This window comes from Penicillium concentricum (genome assembly GCF_028827145.1).
Source record: "Penicillium concentricum strain IBT 3081 chromosome Unknown utg000004l_segment0_segment0, whole genome shotgun sequence".
Lineage (NCBI taxonomy): Eukaryota > Fungi > Ascomycota > Eurotiomycetes > Eurotiales > Aspergillaceae > Penicillium > Penicillium concentricum.
The window spans coordinates 2418554-2440019 of NW_026622757.1; the positions used below are offsets into that span (position 1 = coordinate 2418554).

Consider the following 21466-nt stretch of genomic DNA (forward strand, 5'->3'; position numbering starts at 1 on the left):
TAAGCTAAAGATGTATAATAGCCTGGTGAGAAATGGATGCGACTGGTTGAGACGACTTTACATATCTGTTGGTTTCATACTAGAAGTAGGCGACAAGCATTGTCAACGATTTGATATTGACATCTATAATGCTTTGAGAGGCAAGTACGGCCCAAACTTATTTGGGTCTCATTTCATTGACATTCCCATCACATCCAGACCATAGATATAAATATGGAATATACAGACACAGCTGTTTTGAGGTCCGAGGAAGAGAGTAACACGCCAAAATGAGACTCTTGGCGATACCGGGTCTTGGCAATCACGTGTGAGTGCTGACATAACTTGCCCTCCCAAAATCTACAGGGCTTGCACTGAAAGAGTCTTTTCGCGCATAAAATAAAGGTTATATAGAGATTTTTGAGTAAATAGTATTTTCAAACACTGCGTTCAATGTAGTCAAACTATTTTAATCAATAAACACCATATAAATTCCACGATCAAAGGGTTATTTTAGAAATGCCTGTGTTTCTGTAGTTCAACCAATTCAAGTAAGCGACCATGCGCTATACCCGATTGGGTTAGATTAGCGACCGCACCCTAAAGCCCACACAAGTCCCCGTGTCCGATGATTTCTCAACTCGTCAACGACAAGCCTATCTTCACTTCGAGGTACGACTACCATTTTCCTACGACATTTCTGTTCGATTTCCATACTAACATAGGATCATCGTATAGACAGTCGCCATGGGTCGTGTCATCCGCAACCAGAGGAAGGGCCGTGGCTCCATTTTCAGTGAGTGCGACCGCAAACCATCCCAGCACGAAATTTCGAGGCTGCGCACCCCGAGCAGCGAGGAGGAAACCCAGAGGACCATTGGAAAACCACACAGAACTGCAAGGAGATTGGAGTGCTGATATCGAATTTTCTTTACTTTACAGCGGCCAACACCCGCCTGAACAAGGCCCCTGCCCAATTCCGGACTCTCGACTTCGCTGAGGCCCACGGTTACACCCGTGGTGTCGTCAAGGAGATCATCCACGATGCCGGCCGTGGTGCTCCCCTCGCCAAGGTCCAGTTCCGTCACCCCTACAAGTTCAAGATGATCACCGAGACTTTCATCGCCAACGAGGGCATGTACACCGGCCAGTTCATCTACGCCGGTAAGAACGCTGCCCTCACCGTCGGCAACGTCCTTCCCCTCGCCTCTATGCCCGAGGGTACCGTCGTTACCAACGTCGAGGAGAAGGCTGGTGACCGTGGTGCGCTCGGCCGTACCTCCGGTAACTACGTTACCGTTATTGGCCACAACCCCGAGGAGGGCAAGACCCGTGTCAAGCTCCCCTCCGGTGCCAAGAAGGTCATCAAGAACACCGCCCGCGGTATGGTTGGTATCGTTGCCGGTGGTGGCCGTACCGACAAGCCTTTGCTCAAGGCTGGTCGTGCCAAGCACAAGTTCGCTGTCAAGCGCAACTCTTGGCCCAAGACTCGTGGTGTTGCCATGAACCCCGTCGATCACGTAAGTTTTAGCCTACACACAGTCCCGATGACATTCAGGACCGCAATCTCTAACATTTTTCCCTACAGCCCCACGGTGGTGGTAACCACCAGCACATCGGTAAGGCCTCGACCATCTCCCGCTACGCTACCCAGGGTCAAAAGGCTGGTCTCATTGCCGCCCGCAGAACCGGTCTGCTCCGCGGTACCCAGAAGACCAAGGATTAAGTCTGCTTTTTCTTGGAGTTATTCTTGTGACGGGTTGAAAATGGAATTCTGCTATGAGACAAATGTACTTAGGCGCCTGCGGATGAGCGTCTCATGCGCCCTTAGCGAATTAAGGTTGTGGACACCATCCTTTTTCTTGTCGAACAAATAAAGGGTGATGGAAAGAGGTCCGGGGTTGGCCTCTACAGGGCAGAAACGAAATCAAAAAGCCCTTCGGGCTGTGGAATGATACACCTTTAAATTTTTCATCGTTCCTGTCCATCACCCTAGTAGATATTACAGTTTGCCGTAATTGATCGGTATATACATTGTGCTGTATGATCGTTGTCGCCATGGCTTGATGCCGATGCCATGCAGCAGTGAAGCCCAATGATTTCTTTGACTGGTTTCAACATCAGTTCCAAGATCGTGTTAGTACGCTGTGTGCTGTAAGTATATATTGGATTCCTTTAATATTGACTATCTACTATATATGAACCTAGCACCCTCGGTAATGCACCCGAGTCAGGAATTTAAGCCTCATGAAATAGGACACAGATAATTTACAGCCTAAAGAGAGTTTAAATGTTATATATGTTGTACGCCACATCAATAATACTATCCTCATTGATATGTGGTGATCCTACGCAACAGCCGTACAATCGGAAAACCGGCCTAGATGTCTGTACTACATCGATGTATTTCTGTTTTCTACAAACCTTAGAAATTGAAAATCATAGCTCCGGTGTGGTCGATGTCGTGAAGTTTGACTGGGTCATACAAGCGAAGTGGACGCGCAAATCAATACGGACTAAGAGAAATCCGATCTATCTAATCCCCGTTCTCCCCTTTGATTTCATCTCTCCTCAAATCTCACTCAACCCATATGCTGGAAGAACCATTGGAACGTTCTTCACCATGTCATCGCCACTTGATGATCAGGCTATGAGCCAGCTACAGTCTCAACAGTCAGAGCTGCTAGACAAGATTGACGAGCTGCGTGCTATTGGGATTGGAGGCCTCGTGGGGCTGCCTCAAATCATCGTCTGTGGTAATCAGTCTAGTGGAAAAAGCTCCGTACTGGAGGCAATCTCCAGAGTGCGCTTTCCATCCAAGAGCAACATCTGCACTCGGTTTGCGACCGAAATTGTTCTTCGCCGAAGCCCTACCGAAAAAATCAAAGTATCCATTGAGCCTGAGGATTCCAGGAAGGATGAGCAGGAACAACAGCGCCTCTGAGCCTTCACCTCCGCGTCCTTTTTCTCCAGTGGAGACCTTCCCACACTGATCGAAAAAGCGAAGGAATGCATGGGGCTTTCCAGCACCGATCCTTCGAGCACTGGATTTAGCGACGATGTCCTCAAAGTCGAGATCTCGGGCCCTGAAAAACCGGAGCTGACTTTGGTCGACCTTCCGGGCCTCTACTACTCTAGTAGCAGCGAACAAAACGCACAAGGAATGGAGATAGTTCAAAGGCTGACGGAAAAGTACATGAAAAGCTCCCGGAGCATCATTCTGGCTGTCATCAACGCAAGAGCCGATTACCATATCCAGTAAGTCTTGAACATCGCGCAGACATTTGATCCCAAATATGAGAGGGTCTTGGGTATTGTCACGCAGCCTAATATCCCCGAAGCGGGCTCAGAGGAACAAGAAACTTATGTACAGTTCATCAAGAATGAAAAGGTCAAGCTGCAACTTGGCTGGCATGTACTGCGCAACCGCTCGTTCGAGACGCGCGACATCTCCGATGATGCGCGAGATGTTCAAGAAAGGGAGTTCTTTGAACGGGGACGTTGGGCTTCCCTCCCTCGAGACCAAGTTGGGATTGAAAGTCTGAGGCATCGTCTTAGCAAGATCCTACTTGGTCATGTCCGTCGCAATCTTCCTGGCCTCATTGCGGACATACAAGAAAGGATCATTCGTAACGAGCAGGCACTGGCAAAAATGGGCGCGCCGCGCACAACTCTTCAGGAGCAACGCCATTTTCTTGTCGATATTAGCAGCAGATTTGCACGGATCACAAACCAGGCCTTGAATGGATCGTACGTCGATGAATTTTTCGGTGGATTCAAAGACCATACGGTGACCACAGAAGAAACTCCTTTCCGCCGACTGCGGGCAGTATTCCGTGAGCTTAATGAGTGCTTTGCTGAAGCGATGAGCATTCGTGGGAATCGGCGAATTATTCAATTCCCCGAACAACCATCGCCTGTCGAGGACGTCGAGCAAGAGAGATCCAAGCCTTACATGGATGATTGGACACCGCTGTACATTTCCCAGAAGTCTCTTATGGAAGAGATCAAAGGACAGGCCCGGCAAAGTCGAGGAATCGAGCTACCAGGTAGCGCAAACCAGCTGCTTGTGGGCAGTTTGTTCCGAGATCACTGCGAGCCCTGGGAAGAAGTTGCTAAATCCCATCTGTTGAATACCTGGGCTTCGGTCGAGTACTTTATCCAGCTGGTACTGAAAAACCTCACGGACGATCACACCCGCCCCTTGCTCATGCGGCACCTCATCGGACCGGAAATGGAGAAAATGAAGGAGTCTTTGTTAGAAAAGCTCAGTGAATTGACTTCGTACTCCAAAAGGGGCCATCCGCTCCCCGTGGGGAAATCATTTCTCTCCAAGATCCAGCAGTCCAGAAAGAACCGACAGGTTTCTGCGTTGAAAAGAACCCTCCACTTGCCTGGGTCTCACCCTTCAGCCGGAGAGGATACTCGAAACACGTTGGATGTCCGAGATCTGGAGCGAGCAACATCTCAGCTACAGTCATCCAGCGATATGTTTGCGGCAGCAGAGATCATTGATCAAATGCAGGCCTACTACGAGGTGAGCTAGATATGCTTATTGAAAATGAGATATCGAATAATTTTAACAAGCCACATTTGCAGACTGCGATCGTGACATTTGTCGATAATATTGCCATCTTGGCAATCGAAAATTGCCTTCTTTGCCCTCTAGAGCACATCTTCACCGGCAAGACTGTACTTAGTATGAATGACCAGCAGATTGGAGAAATTGCAGCAGAGCCATCGAACATTCGGAAGGATCGGGAACGTCTGAATGAAGAGCTCAAAAAGCTCCGAAAGGGAAACCAGACTCTCAATGCCTCCAGTGCGGCAGACTCTTCGCTGCGTCCTCGTCCTATCTTGGGTATGTACATTCCATATATCGGTTCATGGACCCACAGGCTAACCGGAATATCATTTCAACAGGACTGTCAAAGCCCCGAACCCAGACCCCAAGCCTTACAGACACGGCTGCTCAGGTGGCGCCCAATACTCCTCGGCCTGGGCTGTTCCCGCAAGTTTCAACTGCTTCCACTGGTAGGTAGCACTTCCAGGTATTATGTTGATATGTGCAAACGCTAATTGCTCAACCAGGGTCTGTCGCGGCTCCTTTACCGACCCTTCCTTTAAATCAAAATAAAGGAGGCATTGGTACAAGTCAGGCTTCTCTATTCCCTTCCGGTCTGGGTACAGGAAATAGCGGGTCTGGAGCTAACAATGCAGCCACTGCCACATCCAATCTGTTTGGTTCCTCGCCCGCTATAAAATTGACTACCGGGAATGTATCTGGCTTCACGGGTGGGGAGTTCGGTTCGAACAATCAAGGCGTTGGCTTGTCGTCCTCTCCATTTGGAGGTTCGACTAACCCAACTACCACAAAAAAAATGAAGCCTCGCTTTGACGCGACAACATTTCCAGATACCAAGGGATACAAGCCATTGTAAGTTGGAGGATGCACGGGAAGGGTTGTTCTAATTCTTGGTCGCTTCGTACAGGTATGAGGAGACACCGGATGTTACAGTGAACTCTTATCAAAGCATTTGCTTTATGTTTCCATTTAGTAAATACTCCAATGAGGTTTGTAGATCCTTTGCATCTGTTGAAATTTAGTAAACGATTAGTACTGTTTTGAAAAAAAGAAAAGATATTGACAACTTGGCTAGGAGCTCCGACTAGGGGACTACGCCCGAAGAGGCCTATATGTCCCGACTTCATCCTTGGGCTCACGAAAGCCGCGATAGCTTAGAAATGAATTGGTCTGGTCTAAGTGATGGATCTTTGATATGCTATCTATAACTTCTTCGCTTTTTTGTTGGATGATATGCATAGTCAGGTCAGGGTTGTACATATATATAAACTAAAGTAAAAATATATACACAAGTACTATCCCAAAATAAATTGAGATGGTAGGAATGAAATCTAACTAGAGAAACCATCTAATTCTGCATGTACATACTACATAGTATGGATGTATACCGTAAGTGATATGAGGTGCCCAGGTGTTGGGAGCTAATCTGGATGCTGATTGGTCAGTTTGAGATCAAACATCAGGTTTCCCGAGATTTCGCTCTTGGAGTTTGATGCCTCAATGGAATGAATACAATACCTTGAAGATATCTACAGTTTGAATACCCCATGAATATGACAGAACTATTAAAACAAGAGATCCCCCGACTTAGCCCGGATCCCCTCACCAACACAGAACGGTGGCAAGCCATTTCAACCCGCGACATCACAGCCAATAGCTTCGTCTACGCCGTCCTCACCACAAAAATATACTGCCGCCCGTCATGCCCAGCACGCCTAGCCCGCCGGGCCAACGTCCAATTTTACGACACCCCTCCGCAAGCAGAGAAGGCCGGCTTCCGACCCTGCAAGCGCTGCCGGCCGCATTCGGGTCAGACGGCGGCTCAGAGCAACCCCCAAACTGCCATGATTAACAAAGCCTGCGAGTCAATCCGGAACACTCTGACGACAGGGCTGAAACCAAAATTAAAAGATCTGGCAACGGAGGCTGGCTTGACACCCAGTCATTTCCATCGTGTGTTTAAGAAACATGTGGGCGTTACGCCCGGTCAATATGTAGAGAGCCTTGTGCAGAGCAACCTGCACTCGCCAGCCTCGTCACCATCCGATGCTTCAGTTGAAACTCCGCGCTCCGCCTCTGATAGGGGTGAGATCTTGGATCTAGATATGAATAGGGATAAAGGGGCTGGTCTATCGGCGGCTGGGCACGAAATCTCATTGATGGGTGGCTGGAATGAGTTCGATGCTCTGCTGGCTTCTGAATCGGAACAAATGTGGGCGCCTGACCCATTATCTATTGATCCTCGAATGATTTTGGCCGAGTGGTGATATCTTAGACCACATGATTTTACGATATGGATATTTGGAGACCGGTATATATTTTCTACCAATCACATAGCTCCCTGGGCCACTGAACGATAGTGGAAATTAACAGGATCTAAACCGTTTTCGATCGGTATTGACATTGGCATTGCGGCGATGCAATCCACTGATAGTCACTGGATCTTAATCTACTCCGTACTCCGTACATGGGCCCATTGGCGATGGATCAACTGAAACAGAATTGAAACCCGTTTCCCCCATGCACCGTGCGAGTATACGGTACTCCGTACGGAGGTACATCGTGCATTTGTATACATTAGTTCGCATATTCCAAATTTACAAGGATATTGCCACATGTATATATGTACTCATCTTATAATTCCAGACTGGACCGGTGGCAATAAAGATAATTATAGTAAAATCAAAAGCCAATGGGATTTAGTGGCCTCTCCACTACACCCACTAACGCGTGTCACGGCTTTAACCGCCAGTTTCCCATCCTGGCAGGCTATTTTAGTTTTATTTTTTTTCTTTTCATACGGATACGGACACATCTCGACTATTAAGCTGATTTTTTTTGGAATTTTTTTTCAGTTCAATGGGAAGAATAAATGAAGAATACTTTATACAATGCCCCCCAGCCATTCTCCACTGATTGACAAGATTGACAAGATCGACATTACTGCATAAAATTGTATTGGTATTGTGGCCTAATGTAGACTATTTTTCCTATATTTCCCTAGTTCCCCGTTTTATTTTATCATAATTGCGTGCCCCCAGATGATTTAATCTAACCGTTCCCAACCTCCTTTCCCCCTCTCTTATCCTAGAGCATTCTAGTTGAACATTCCCTTTTCTCTTTTTTAATCTTGCCTCACAATCGCTGGTTTCGATTATTCTTCCACATACCATTACACACATAACAACATGCACGTGAACAAGAGGATTGGCCGATTCAAACAATGGGCGGGAGAACGCATGGGCGGGGAGGCTAAGACCTGTCTCTCTGATGATTTCAAGGCAATGGAGACGGAGATGGGAGTGCGACATGAAGGTAGGAAGTGCCCTTCGCGCCTGCAGTTTATCCATACTGATCCAATCTTTAGGCGTTGACCGCATTCATAAATCCATGACCTCTTATGTCAAGGCTATCTCGAAGCGCAATGAGGGAGACGACAAAGAGAAGACCCTCCCGATTGCCCATTTGGGAAGCAGCATGGTGACCCACGGCGAAGACTTCGATGGGAACTCAGAATACGGACAATGCCTGATCAGTGAGTCCCGAAGACGACGGGGAATACGGGAGAGAAATTGCATCGCTAACAATTCGATCAGTGTTTGGGCGTACTGAAGAGCGCATTGCGCGCATCCAAGAGAGCTACATCGCGCAGGCGACTTCAAGCTGGCTTGAGTCCCTCGAAAGATCCCTGACTCAGATGAAAGACTTGCAGGTATGTCTTTCGATTTTCACGATCAATCGAAGGTTGCAAATCACGTATTAACCTATTTTCTAGCATGCTCGCAAGAAGCTTGACAGCCGCCGGCTGGCATACGATACTTCTCTCTCTAAGATGGAGAAGGCTAAGAAGGAGGACTTCCGCGTGGAGGAAGAGCTACGCTCGCAAAAAGTGAAGTACGAGGAAGCTAGCGACGACGTGCTGCGTCGCATGCAGGACATCAAAGAATCCGAACCCGACAATGTCATGGACATGGGGGTGTTTTTGGACGCCCAGCTTGAATACCATGAACGGTCCCGCGAGGCTCTCTTGCAGCTCAAGAATGAATGGGCTGGGTAAGCATTGATCTTGGCCGCTGCATCTCGTGGATACTAACACTGAAATAGGTCCAGCCAAGTGCTAGCCCCTCCCCGTCGTCCGACCCGTCCTCGTTCCAACACTGCCCACTCGTACCAGGAACGGTATGAACCATTGCAGGAAGAGACGATTAACGCCACGGAGCTTCGACCTACCATCCGATCAACCAGATCTACCACGAAACTGTACACCGAGTCGCCCCCGCGAGAGACCTATGGCAGTACCAGTGGGGTCTCGCGTCCCGTTCTCAACAGAGTTCCCACCTTCGAAGGCCCGGCTCAACTGCGACAAGAACAATCGCCAGTTGCATCGCAGTGGATTCAGCAGCGGACTGCCAGCGAGAATCTATCTGGGTTTGGACGTCGAAGCAACACTCAAGTTGGGGGTCGAATCCCTGCTGATCCTTACGCCGACCCCGAAGAGGTCAGCTCATATGGCCGTTCTAGCCCCGAGCGGATGTTTGGCGGGGGCAGGTCTATATCCCCCGCAACATCTCACGGCAGCGCGATATCCCGGAGACCCAGTGCAAACAACTTGAACACTACTGGATTGAAGAAGGCTCCTCCGCCACCTCCACCATCTCGTGCCAAGAAGCCCCCTCCACCTCCACCCATCAAGCGATCCCTTCTTGCTGCACCAAATGCGTAAGGGGATGTTCTGAAAGTGCCTTTTACGTTTGTTCTTGATCATGAGCATGGGGTTTTGGAGTTTGGGAGCTTATGATCGGTTGTGGCTGTGATTTCTATCATTCCGTCACTGATCCCTTGAGTCTTAGATGGGATTGTCCTGTCCTTTTCTTGATTGTTCTTTCTGGTTTGCTTTGCCGTGTTGGTTGATTCTCGTGGAGGTCTGGATGATTCCCCGGCTACTATTAGTCTCCATGCAGAGTTAGTAGGATGATGAGAAACGTGGATACGTGTGTCTCCTAGCGAATAGGTAAATCCATTCAAGTCTTTATTTGCATTTTGGGTGTGTAATTTTAGGTATGATCTTCGATTGTGTAGATACCCGTTGACAGCAAGGGTGGACCCGGGTGACTAGCTTGACAATGCATTGTCATTTTCCATTATTATTGCAAGGAAGACAATTCAATAGAATCAATGAATCACTTGAATAGATCAAATATTTAAGGCTTTATTTACTCTTCTCTACTAAGTTTATCCCAAACCGGTACGGTACCAGAGCTGCGCTGCCCCAGGCCACAATTCAGCACGGGTTCACGTGACAGCTGACTAAGGACCTTTGCAAAAAACTCCTTGCCAGGCTGTTGTCAGTCCTTTGCTCTGAGCACCCAGATTTCCCCGAGCCTGTCGCGCAACTCCGTTCCCTCATCTCCATTTTCATCCATCCACTTTTTGAACGCGCCATCCCAACGCGCCTTCAACTTTTGAGTTCCCCTCCCACCTTGCTTTACCCTGGGAACTCGCCTCTTTACTCGCTTTCTTTGACTCCCTTATCCCTGAAGGTATCCGCTTCCCCCATCGCATCGGAAGCTCCGACCACGGCCCCAAACATCACGCCTTCCATCGCCAAGCATCCCATAAAGTCGCCCACTGATCGCATTCACCATCAACAGGCTCACCCCACACTGTTGCTTGCCATTTATCTCGATCGCGATCGCCCCTTCTCTTGCCCGCGCGACTTGGCAATTGGAACCAGGTGGAGACCGTGACTTTCCACAACTCCGCATACATCTTGACATTGCCCCCAACCTACCTCACTTGCTCATGAATTAAAAAAAAATACACGCGTCTCAATGGCTTCCTTACACCCAGCGCCTAACATGGCGCCTGGCAACGTGAGCTTGCCACCTAACCTCACGCAGCAAAATGTCCAAGAGATACTTCAAGTAAGTTTGTCGCATTACAACAACACACCTCGCTGTATATCAATTCTTTGATTCCTCAATGCGCCTTACTATGCCTTGCTCACCCTTGCTGTCGTCTCTAACCTTTATCACAGAAATACAAGCAAATGCAAGAGCAAGGTGTTCGCCCTGATGACCCGGAGTTTATCAAGGCCCACAACCTACTTGCTGCCATTCAACGGCAACAGGCTTTCCAAAAGCAACAGCGCATGGCCCAGCAGCAGGCCCAGCAGCAGCGCCAACAGCAACAGATGAACGGCGCTACTCCTGAAGCTGCCAATGGCTCTCATGGTAAGCTTGGCATTGACTCTCCTCGTCCCCCTCTAGACCCAAGGCCTTCTACAGAACTGACATATGTTCCTATAGGTCGCACACCCTCGGCTTCCTCCACTGCTGCCACACCCAATACCACCAATGCCGCGGCAGTTGCTCTGAACCAGAAGAACGCGACGGTTGGCAGTGGTAGCTTTTCACCAGAGCAGCTAGCTACTCTTCGAAACCAAATCTTGGCTTTCAAGATGCTATCCAAGAACCTCGCCATTCCCCCGCGTGTCCAAGAACAGCTTTTCCAAAACCAGAAGAAGTCTCTACCTCCTACTCCCACAGAGAACGTCACCGCAGCCGAAAAGATCATCGAAGCTGCCACTGACGGTGCTGGCAGCCAGCCTCCAGAAAGCTCAGATGCAGAAGTCATGACCAGGGAGTGGTATGACAACTTCCAATCTCCTTACGACTCGCTCTCCAAGACCATTAGCTACACTGACCACGCCAACCGTGCAAATCGTGTGCGCATCCCCGCTCTCTTGCCACCGGGAATCGACTTGGAGCAGATTCGCGAAGATCGTGAGATCATACTGTATAATAAAATCACCGCCCGCAAAGCAGAGCTTGCTCAACTTCCTGCCAACCTTGGGGTATGGGATACAAGCAAGAGTGACGCACCAACCTACGATGACTCCCTCAAGCTCAAGGCCCTGATCGAGTACAAATCACTTAGTCTTTTACCCAAACAGCGACAGTACCGCAAGCAACTCCAGAGCGAGATGTTCCACTACAGTAATCTTGGAATGACCGCAAATCGCTCGAGTCACCGTCGCATGAAGAAGCAGTCACTGCGCGAGGCTCGAATCACTGAGAAGCTTGAGAAGCAACAACGTGATGCTCGCGAATCTCGAGAGAAGAAGAAGCAGTACGATCAGCTGCAAGCCATCCTCAACCACAGCGCTGATCTCGCCAATGCTTCCGTCCAGCAACGTGCGCGCTCGCAGAAGCTGGGTCGTATGATGATCTCACACCACCAGCACATGGAACGCGAGGAGCAGAGGCGTGTGGAGCGAACCGCCAAGCAACGTCTGCAGGCCTTGAAGGCCAACGATGAGGAGACATACCTCAAGCTTTTGGGACAGGCCAAGGATTCACGTATCTCTCATCTACTCAAGCAGACCGACAATTTCCTTAAGCAGCTTGCGGCCTCCGTCAAGGAACAACAGCGCAACCTGGCGAATCGTTATGGTGAGGCGCATGATTACGACGATGAGTCTGACCAAGAGATCGCGGATAGCGAAAACGAGGGAGACAATCACACGGCCACTGGAAAGAAGAAGGTCGACTACTATGCTGTTGCTCACCGCATCAATGAAGAAGTCACCACGCAACCCGAAATGCTTGTGGGAGGTACCCTCAAGGAGTATCAGATTAAGGGCCTGCAATGGATGATTTCACTGTACAACAATAACCTGAACGGTATTTTGGCTGACGAGATGGGTCTTGGAAAGACGATCCAGACGATCAGTTTGATTACCCACATCATTGAAAAGAAGAAGAACAATGGGCCGTTCTTGGTCATTGTTCCACTGTCCACGCTCACTAATTGGAACAACGAGTTTGATAAGTGGGCGCCTGGCGTGAGCAAGGTAGTCTACAAGGGCCCGCCCAATGCACGGAAGCAGCAACAGCAGCAGATCCGTTGGGGCAACTTCCAAGTTCTCCTCACCACTTACGAGTACATCATCAAGGATCGTCCGGTCCTCAGCAAGATCAAGTGGACACACATGATTGTCGACGAAGGTCACCGCATGAAGAATACGCAATCCAAGCTCAGCAGCACTCTCTCAACCTACTACACCAGTCGGTACCGTATCATTTTGACCGGTACCCCCCTGCAGAACAACTTGCCCGAACTTTGGGCTCTTCTTAACTTCGTCCTCCCCAACATCTTCAAGTCTGTCAAGTCGTTTGATGAATGGTTCAACACACCTTTCGCAAATACTGGTGGCCAGGACCGCATGGATCTGAGCGAAGAAGAGCAACTTCTCGTTATTCGTCGTCTTCACAAGGTTCTTCGGCCATTCCTTCTCAGACGTTTGAAGAAAGATGTCGAGAAAGATTTGCCTGACAAGCAGGAGCGTGTCATCAAGTGCCGATTCTCCGCCTTGCAGGCCAAGTTGTACAAGCAACTTGTTACCCATAACAAGATGGCTGTCACTGATGGCAAGGGCGGTAAGACTGGAATGCGTGGTCTCAGCAACATGCTTATGCAGTTGCGAAAGCTTTGCAACCATCCTTTCGTATTTGAGCCTGTTGAAGACCAGATGAACCCCACTCGCATGTCCAACGACCTTCTTTGGCGTACGGCAGGAAAGTTCGAGCTGCTTGATCGTGTCCTTCCCAAGTTCCGTGCTACGGGTCACAGAGTCCTGATGTTCTTCCAGATGACTCAGATCATGAACATCATGGAGGATTTCCTTCGCCTCCGTGGGATGAAGTACCTCCGTCTGGACGGATCCACCAAGTCCGACGACCGATCGGAACTTTTGAAGCAGTTCAACGCTCCTGGATCAGACTACTTCTGCTTTTTGCTTTCCACCCGTGCAGGTGGTCTTGGTCTTAACCTGCAGACTGCAGATACTGTTATCATTTATGATTCGGATTGGAACCCTCACCAGGATTTGCAAGCCCAAGATCGCGCCCATCGTATTGGTCAGAAGAACGAGGTCCGCATTTTGCGGCTTATCAGTTCTAACTCGGTCGAAGAGAAGATTCTCGAACGTGCACAGTTCAAGTTGGATATGGATGGCAAGGTTATCCAGGCCGGAAAGTTCGATAACAAATCCACCAATGAAGAGCGAGATGCACTTCTCCGAACTCTCCTGGACACGGCAGAGGCTGCGGAACAGATCGGTGATCACGACGAAATGGATGATGATGAACTCAATGAAATTATGGCCCGATCCGAAGAAGAAATTCCCATCTTCCAGGAGATGGACAGGCAGCGAATCGCCAATGACCAATATGGTCCCGGCCACCGCTACCCTCGACTGATGTGTGAGCAAGAATTGCCTGAAATTTATATGCAGGAGGATAATCCTGTCACTGAAGAAGTCGAGATTGAGGTCACTGGCCGTGGTGCTCGTGAGCGTAAGGTGACCAAGTACGATGATGGTCTCACCGAAGAGCAGTGGCTGATGGCAGTGGACGCCGATGACGATACTATTGAAGAAGCGATCGCACGTAAGGAAGCTCGTGTGGAGCGTCGCAAGTCTAACAAGACTGGACGTGACGGAGAGGACTCTTCACCTGAGCCTGAGCCATCTATTATTGATGAGGACGACACTCCTCAAAAGCAGAAGCGCCGTCGCGGTCCTCCCCCAAAGCGCAAGGCTGAGGAAGTTGTGGAAGAAACCCCACAACCTAAGCGCAAGAGAGGCCGCCAGCCTAAAGTTCCGGACACTCTCAATCCCACTGACCGTGCCAACTTGACTCGCATTCTTGATACTGTCATCCAGTCGTTGATGGACATGGAGGCCGAGGTCCAACCGGAGGGCTCTGATAGTGAAGAGGGCCCCATGGTCCGTTCCATCATCGAACCATTCATGAAGCCTCCGCCACGCTCTTATTATCCCGACTACTACATGATTATTCAAAATCCCATTGCTATGGATGCGATTCAGAAGAAGGTCAAGCGGGCCGATTACCAGAGCTTGAAGCAATTCCGTGACGACATCCACTTGCTTTGCCAGAATGCCCGCACTTACAACGAGGATGGCAGTGTGCTATTCCAGGATGCCAATGATATCGAGGTAAGCTTGAACTTCTATTTAATTATTACTTCTCATACTAATGATGCAACAGACCAAGTGCTTGGTGGAATTGCGACGATTGACCGAGGACCATCCTGAGCTCGCCAACTTTGAAGATCACTACACCGGCGGTGATGGCTCGACCGAGTTTGCCTCGGGCGCCGACACTCCGCTTACTGCTGGCACTCCAGGTCAGCCGAAGCTGAAGCTCACCTTCAACAATCCCAACCGGGATAGTCCCAGCAATTCAAATGGCAATGAGTACGGTTTTGGAGAGTGAGTTGTTCAACATCGTGGGGCTTGACAACCTAATTAAACAACCCCACGCTTCATATCGCGCCTGCGACTTCTCATGCCGCTTGTGCTTTCTTGTCATGTGTAATCCGAAAATACTTTTTCTTTCTCCTCTGTGCCATCTAGGAAAGGCGTTTTTCCCGTGAATGTTTTGTTTTTGAGGGGATGGACTTCCGGAGGATGGCGCTGTATTGTTCCAAGCGATTGATTTCCCTGGGTGCGTTGTCTTGACTGCATGGACAAGCTTCATTTTGCCCAAGACCACCCCTGTATTTGATGAGTATGTACCTGCAAGCTAGGAACAATTCGAATCGATTTGAACCATATATTTTGTACAATTTGAAAACAGATGTTTTCAAAAACCCAAATTCGATACGGATGGGATGCATGCATATTGCTCACCGTTCTTTGAGATCAACATGGTAAGGTATAAGAGATGGCCCTTCCTGTTTATACGCAGACTTTCTACCCAGTCTTCACCTCGCAACCATGTCTAAAAACAAAGATCTAGCCGGCAAAGTCGCAATAAGTAAAGTCTACGTCAACACCCCAAGTCAACACACTAAAAAACAACAGTCACAGGCTCCAGCCGCGGCATCGGCGCCGCAATAGCCCTCAAATTCGCCCACCGCGGAGCAGACATAGCCATAAATTACCACTCCAATGCCACGGCAGCCGAGGCCATCGTCGAGCAGATTCGTGCCCTAGGCGTGCGCGCCCTCGCCTTCAAAGCCGACGTCTCACAGGAAGAAGAGGTGAAAACTATGTTCGAGACTGTACACCGCGAATTCGGCCGTCTCGACATTGCAGTCAGCAACTCGGGGATCGAGCATTTCGGAGATCTCTCCGAGGTCAAGGGTAGCGATATCGACGCTGTCTTTGCGGTTAATGTTAAGGGACAATATTTCGTCGCTCAACAGGCTTATCGTTTCATGGAGGATTATGGGCGGGTTATGTTGACATCGTCGATTTCAGCTGTGAAGGTAAGAGGAGTGGACACGGACTCTAGTGGTTTGGTGTTTTGGATTGTATGGGAGCTGACAACTTCTGATGCGATTTAGGGCGTCCCTCGCCATGCTGTATATGCTGCCTCCAAAGCGGCTGTACAGGGTATGACCAAGTGTCTAGCGATGGATTTTGGTCCGCGAAATATCACCGTGAATTGCATTGCTGCTGGCGGTGTCAAGACTGATATGTATGCTGAGATGTCGGCGAAGTATATCCCCGGTGGCGAGAAGATGAGTCCCCAGCAGATCGATGAGGCTTTGAGCAAGTGGTCTCCGCTGGGTCGGCCTGGGGAAGTTGAGGATGTTGCTGGGGTTGCCTCTTTGATTGCTAGTCCTGAGTCGCAGTGGTTGACTGGGCAGACTTGGCAGGTATCTGGTGGTGCTTATATGGTGTAGATGGGATTGAGAATGGGACTAAGCCACTCATATATTAGAGGCAAAGATATCACATGATCTGTCTAACCTTTGTTGATTCATCTCTCGATAGCCAATGCCAGTATCTTAAGTAAAGTCACTTGGGTTCCGTGTTATTTCTCAACATGGCACTACAGACGATCCGGTCCATTTTCAAAAGATCCCCTTCTAGCTCATTCCAGATTTTATCTGACCTACATCTGGAAATCAATCAACAATATTCCTTTGAAATTCCCGTTTGCTCCAAATACCTTATCCTAGCAGGCGACATCGGCCGTCTGGAAGATTACAACAATTATCGTGACTTCCTACAAAACCAAACAATGAAATTTGAACTCGTTTTCTTGGGCCTTGGAAACCACGAATTCTACGAGACGACCTTCACCTCCGGCCTCGAAAAAGCAAAACAGCTCGAAAAAGAACCTTGCATGAATGGCCGTCTGGTATTACTCCACCAACGACGATACGACATCCCCGACTCCCACATGACAATCCTAGGCTGCACACTCTGGTCCCAAATCCCCCAAGAATCAGCGGACATAGTCCGTTCCAAAATCTCCGATTTCCAAAAGATCAAAGAATGGTCTGTCGAGTAACACAACAAAGCGCACGAATCCGACTTGACCTGGTTAAGGAGTGAGATCCAAACTCTTCGGGAGACCCAGGAAAAGCGGTCTATCCTGGTGGTCACGCATCATGCACCATCCCTGCAGCGCACTTCGAGTCCATAGCACGCTGAGAATTTGTGGAGTTGTGCGTTTGGAACGGATCTTTTGTCGCAGTCTTGGGATGGAGTCAAGATTTGGGTATTTGGGCATACGCATTATACGACTGAATTTAAGGAGAGGGGGATTAGTGTTGTGAGTAATCAACGGGGATATGTGCTTCCTTGGAAAACTGAAAAGGGGAATTTTGATGTGAGGAGGGTGGTATCGGTATGACTGATAGTCGCATGACTTAGAGTCGTAGCGACACCTATGGAGGGGAGAAGGTGCTTATTTTTAATTATAGAAGCACAGAAGCCAGGCTTCGACGAAGATGAGGTTTGATAGGACATCGCTCTTGATATCAAACTGAACAAACAGAGCAAAACTGTAGGTATGATGTCATCCTATCGTGTCTATATAATCACGGCTGTACCTAGAGCGGTCTCTCATATGTTGCACAATTCCAACTATTCAGTCCTATTGACATTCACCATGAAAGCAATCGTCATCGAAAAGTTCGACGGACCCGATTCTCTAGTAATCAAAGATGTGGCCACCCCAGAGCCAAAGCAAGGAGAAGCCATAATAAAAATCAAAGCCTTTGGAATCAACCATGCAGAAATGCACATGCGAAAGGGAGAATGGGCGGAATGGATGCCAATCAGCGGTATCGAGTGTGTGGGCATAGTATCCAGCTGTCCAGGAGGAGAATTCAAAGAAGGAACACCCGTCGCAAGTCTGATGGGCGGGCTTGGGCGTACTATTGACGGTAGCTACGCTGAATACACCCGAGTCAAAGTCTCGAATGTTGTTGCACTTGGACCAGCTGCAGAAGAACTAGGTTGGGACCAGCTGGCGGCCATCCCGGAATCATATGCCACGTCGTGGACCTGTCTTTTTCGGAACCTGGAGATATCAGCTGGTCAACGACTTCTTGTTCGCGGTGGTACCTCTGCTTTAGGGAGAGCAGCAATTAACCTGGCCGTTCAGGCTGGAGTTCATGTTACCGCGACAACCCGAACGAAGAACCGTATGCCCCAACTCAGGGCTCTTGGGGTTGAGAAGGTATTGATAGAAGGAGCATGTCTTTCCGAACGTATTTCTGATAAGTTCGATGCTATCCTGGAACTTATTGGTAATAGCACTGTTGTTGATCACTCAAGATGGCGCGCAGAGGAGGACGGGTTTGTCTGGCCGGGTTCTTGGGTGGACTTGCGCCCATTCCAGACTTTAATCCTCTTGTGCAGATGGCGAGTGGTGTCCACTTTAGTTTCTTCGGGAGTTTTGTCTTTGGAACGCCTGAGTTCCCTTTGTCGGATGTTCCTTTTCAGGAGATAGTAGCTATGGTGGCGCGAAAACAATTTAATGCGGATCCTTGGAAAGTCCTTCGTTTTGAGGAAATTCAACAGGCCCATCGTTTGATGGAAGGCAATGAGGCACATGGCAAGATGGTGGTTAAGATTGATTGAAACAATAACTTACGGTATTTCTGTCTATATGTGTGAAAATGCAAGTTCGTTCTTAGTATTTCTTCCCTCAAGTCTTGGAGGGCTCTACTTTCATCTGCCCCGAGTGTCAAGTAAATAAGTTAATCCAATAGTTTCACTGATGGCTATAAGTTTCCCGAACTAGACCGCGTTGATAGTGGATATTTGCTTTAAGAATCCTTGATCTGATAACGTCCGTTAGCTTACGTGTGATTTCATGGGTCACTACAAAGCCCCTACCTCCTTAAATCAGATAGCGGCATGGGTGTTTACGTGGGTCATTGATCTTGTTTCGACGGGGTAGCTAGTTAACGCAGGACTGTCACTACGTAGATACCCCGACGATTGACCGACAACAGGAGGAGGATGAGAAGACGTCCAATCTAGTCAGCCATTGCCAAAGGGCTGCCAAGTAGAATGGGCCGGATGTCAATGCCTCCGAAGAAGTGTCACAGTTGAGCGACTACTGGAAAAGGATTGAAGCGAAAGATCTAGCCTTTGTCGTTGAACAGTTATACGTAATTAGCCCCTCTGCTATTCAGAAAGTCAATTATAGCTACTCCGTACCTTGTATGGACATCATAATTACTAGGGCCGAAGTTTAACCGCATACCATGAGGCTGATACTTCCTAGATCTATGGATGGCCACGCGTACGTTTGGGAATGACGCGTTCGCCGGACCATGGATGGGTTTTAGGGTTAGATCTTAAGCATAAGGGAATAAACCTTACCCGGTCATATCAAACTCAAAATAAACCAGGGACCTCCTGTCCCATTACTGGTGGACAAGTCTCTCTGAGGAAATGAATTACTCCGTACCCCTTAATTCGGAAGCTTGAGTTGAACTACACGTTGGGCTATGGGGATCCGTTTCCCTTCACGTTCTATTTAGAACCTAGTCTCTTGTAATGGGTGTTAGATGACGACTAAGGATCCACGCCGACATAGCCTGATCTCCGGTTCCAGGTGTGGTTTCATGGTTTAATTGTAGGTAACGTAGCGGGTTAACGCATGATCTGCACTTCAGTTGCGAGAAACTGAAAACCAACCATCATCAAGTAGAGTCCTAAAGATGTTATAAGTATAGCCCTACCTCTGGCATTCCTGTCAATTCCCTAGGTCTTTACGCTCGTTTAATTTTCTTCTTGACACTCGTTTATTCTATTTTGTATCTATCCATTTGATATACTTCATCATGCGTCTCTCCTGGAGCGCATCTGTTGCAGCCCTGGCAGCATCGGCAAGCGCTGCTTCGCTTGCTGATGTCTGTACCGTCTCGAATGTGCAGTCTGCCCTGCCTTCCAATGGCACTTTGCTCGGTATTAACATGATCCCATCGGCTGTGACTGCAAGTGCTGTCTACAATGCCAGCGCTGGTATGGGGAGCACTGAGACCTACACCTACTGCAATGTGACCGTCACCTACGAGCACACCGGCAAGGGAGACTCCGTCGTCATCAAGTATGCCTTCCCCAAGCCCTCCGACTTCAAGAAGCGCTTCTATGTCGCCGGCGGTGGTGGCTTCTCTCTGTCCAGCGATGCAACCGGTGGTCTCGAGTACGGTGCTGTTAGTGGTGCCACTAGCGCAGGCTACGATGCCTTCAACTACAGCTACGATGACGTGGTTCTATACGGCAACGGAACCCTCAACTGGGATGCAACCTACATGTTCGGATACCAAGCTCTAGGCGAAATGACCAAGATTGGAAAGGCCCTTACCAAGGGCTTCTATGGCATGTCTTCCTCCGCCAAGGTCTACACCTACTACGAAGGCTGTTCTGACGGCGGCCGCGAGGGTATGAGCCAAATCCAGCGCTACGGAGAGGAATATGACGGAGCGATCACTGGAGCCCCGGCGTTCCGCTTCGGTCAACAGCAAGTCCACCACGTCTTCCCAGCTACAGCCGAGCAAACCCTCGACTACTACCCCCTCCCTGTGAGCTGGCGAAGATAGTCAACGCCACCATCGCCGCCTGCGATCCCCTCGACGGCCGAACTGACGGCGTCATCTCCCGCACAGACCTCTGCAAGCTCAACTTCAACCTAAGCTCCATCATCGGCGAGGAATACTACTGCGCAGCAGAAACCAGCACCTCCCTAGGTTTCGGCTTCAGCAAGCGCGCCGACGGCACAAGCACCTCCTACCAGCCCGAGCAGAGCGGCAAAGTCACCGCTCAAGGCGTGAAAGTCGCGCAAACCATCTACGACGGCCTCCACAACTCAAAGGGCGAACGCGCCTATCTATCCTGGCAAATCGGCTCTGAGCTCAGCGACGGCGACACGCAGTGGAACAACGCATCCAGCAAATGGGAAATCAGCATCCCCTCCACTGGCGGCGAGTACGTGACCAAGTTCATCCAGCTCCTCGACCTATCCAACCTATCCAACCTCGAAAACGTCACTTACGACACCCTCGTCGAGTGGATGAATACCGGAATGATCCGCTACATGGACAGTCTACAGACCACCCTGCCGGATCTAACTCCGTTCCAATCTTCCGGCGGAAAACTGCTACACTACCACGGTGAATCGGATCCTAGTGTCCCCGCTGCGTCTTCAGTGCACTACTGGCAGTCCGTCCGCTCGGTCATGTACCCGCATCTTTCTGCACGGGAAAGTCTCAAGGAACTTGCCGATTGGTACCAGTTCTACCTCATCCCCGGTGCTGCGCACTGCGGTACGAATACCCTCCAGCCAGGCCCGTTCCCGGAGGTTAATATGCAGACTATGATTGACTGGGTCGAGAATGGGGTTAAGCCTTCTCGGTTGAATGCGACTGTCTCGTCTGGTACTTATGAGGGTGAAACTCAGATGCTTTGCCAGTGGCCTACTCGTCCGCTTTGGAAGAGTAACAGCTCGTTCGAGTGTGTCGATGATAAGGCTTCGATTGATAGCTGGACTTACTCTTTCCCTGCTTTCAAGCTTCCTGTGTACTAGGTCGTGTTTTATGTATAAGGTGCCTCTGAGATGC

General features: G+C 49.3%; 12 protein-coding genes across 12 annotated transcripts; 11 read left to right on the forward strand and 1 right to left on the reverse strand.

The window, feature by feature from the left end:
* Positions 1 to 726: 726 nt before the first annotated feature.
* On the forward strand, positions 727 to 1705 carry N7517_009870 (60S ribosomal protein uL2; the record flags this gene model as incomplete). The annotated part of the gene is made up of 3 exons (XM_056727593.1): positions 727 to 775; positions 922 to 1499; positions 1568 to 1705. The coding sequence occupies 3 exons, from the start codon at positions 727 to 729 to the stop codon at positions 1703 to 1705; spliced, it is 765 nt and encodes a 254-aa protein (XP_056576165.1).
* Positions 1706 to 2602: 897 nt separating this feature from the next.
* Positions 2603 to 2923, forward strand: N7517_009871 (Dynamin; the record flags this gene model as incomplete). Its single annotated transcript, XM_056727594.1, has 1 exon — positions 2603 to 2923. The coding sequence occupies one exon, from the start codon at positions 2603 to 2605 to the stop codon at positions 2921 to 2923; it is 321 nt and encodes a 106-aa protein (XP_056576166.1).
* A 69-nt stretch (positions 2924 to 2992) lies between these two features.
* On the forward strand, positions 2993 to 5420 carry N7517_009872 (Dynamin; the record flags this gene model as incomplete). Its single annotated transcript, XM_056727595.1, has 5 exons — positions 2993 to 3237; positions 3283 to 4516; positions 4579 to 4840; positions 4903 to 5013; positions 5071 to 5420. 5 exons carry the CDS (start codon positions 2993 to 2995, stop codon positions 5418 to 5420), a joined length of 2202 nt encoding a protein of 733 aa, XP_056576167.1.
* Positions 5421 to 6117: 697 nt separating this feature from the next.
* On the forward strand, positions 6118 to 6831 carry mpt (putative DNA repair and transcription factor Ada; the record flags this gene model as incomplete). The annotated part of the gene is made up of 1 exon (XM_056727596.1): positions 6118 to 6831. The coding sequence occupies one exon, from the start codon at positions 6118 to 6120 to the stop codon at positions 6829 to 6831; it is 714 nt and encodes a 237-aa protein (XP_056576168.1).
* Positions 6832 to 7752: 921 nt separating this feature from the next.
* Positions 7753 to 9287, forward strand: N7517_009874 (uncharacterized protein; the record flags this gene model as incomplete). The annotated part of the gene is made up of 5 exons (XM_056727597.1): positions 7753 to 7879; positions 7932 to 8099; positions 8161 to 8276; positions 8340 to 8617; positions 8669 to 9287. The coding sequence occupies 5 exons, from the start codon at positions 7753 to 7755 to the stop codon at positions 9285 to 9287; spliced, it is 1308 nt and encodes a 435-aa protein (XP_056576169.1).
* An 866-nt stretch (positions 9288 to 10153) lies between these two features.
* On the reverse strand, positions 10154 to 10333 carry N7517_009875 (uncharacterized protein; the record flags this gene model as incomplete). The annotated part of the gene is made up of 1 exon (XM_056727598.1): positions 10154 to 10333. One exon carries the CDS (start codon positions 10331 to 10333, stop codon positions 10154 to 10156), a length of 180 nt encoding a protein of 59 aa, XP_056576170.1.
* Positions 10334 to 10395: 62 nt separating this feature from the next.
* On the forward strand, positions 10396 to 14865 carry N7517_009876 (putative RSC complex subunit (Sth1); the record flags this gene model as incomplete). The annotated part of the gene is made up of 4 exons (XM_056727599.1): positions 10396 to 10488; positions 10602 to 10797; positions 10873 to 14585; positions 14638 to 14865. 4 exons carry the CDS (start codon positions 10396 to 10398, stop codon positions 14863 to 14865), a joined length of 4230 nt encoding a protein of 1409 aa, XP_056576171.1.
* A 503-nt stretch (positions 14866 to 15368) lies between these two features.
* Positions 15369 to 16282, forward strand: N7517_009877 (uncharacterized protein; the record flags this gene model as incomplete). The annotated part of the gene is made up of 3 exons (XM_056727600.1): positions 15369 to 15408; positions 15456 to 15862; positions 15941 to 16282. 3 exons carry the CDS (start codon positions 15369 to 15371, stop codon positions 16280 to 16282), a joined length of 789 nt encoding a protein of 262 aa, XP_056576172.1.
* A 143-nt stretch (positions 16283 to 16425) lies between these two features.
* N7517_009878 (uncharacterized protein) lies at positions 16426 to 16896 on the forward strand (the record flags this gene model as incomplete). Its single annotated transcript, XM_056727601.1, has 1 exon — positions 16426 to 16896. The coding sequence occupies one exon, from the start codon at positions 16426 to 16428 to the stop codon at positions 16894 to 16896; it is 471 nt and encodes a 156-aa protein (XP_056576173.1).
* Positions 16897 to 16996: 100 nt separating this feature from the next.
* N7517_009879 (uncharacterized protein) lies at positions 16997 to 17349 on the forward strand (the record flags this gene model as incomplete). The annotated part of the gene is made up of 3 exons (XM_056727602.1): positions 16997 to 17053; positions 17083 to 17235; positions 17320 to 17349. 3 exons carry the CDS (start codon positions 16997 to 16999, stop codon positions 17347 to 17349), a joined length of 240 nt encoding a protein of 79 aa, XP_056576174.1.
* A 150-nt stretch (positions 17350 to 17499) lies between these two features.
* Positions 17500 to 18476, forward strand: N7517_009880 (uncharacterized protein; the record flags this gene model as incomplete). The annotated part of the gene is made up of 2 exons (XM_056727603.1): positions 17500 to 18205; positions 18235 to 18476. The coding sequence occupies 2 exons, from the start codon at positions 17500 to 17502 to the stop codon at positions 18474 to 18476; spliced, it is 948 nt and encodes a 315-aa protein (XP_056576175.1).
* Positions 18477 to 19690: 1214 nt separating this feature from the next.
* N7517_009881 (putative tannase) lies at positions 19691 to 21432 on the forward strand (the record flags this gene model as incomplete). Its single annotated transcript, XM_056727604.1, is given in 2 exon segments — positions 19691 to 20431; positions 20446 to 21432. 2 exon segments carry the CDS (start codon positions 19691 to 19693, stop codon positions 21430 to 21432), a joined length of 1728 nt encoding a protein of 575 aa, XP_056576176.1.
* Between the last annotated feature and the right edge of the window lie 34 nt (positions 21433 to 21466).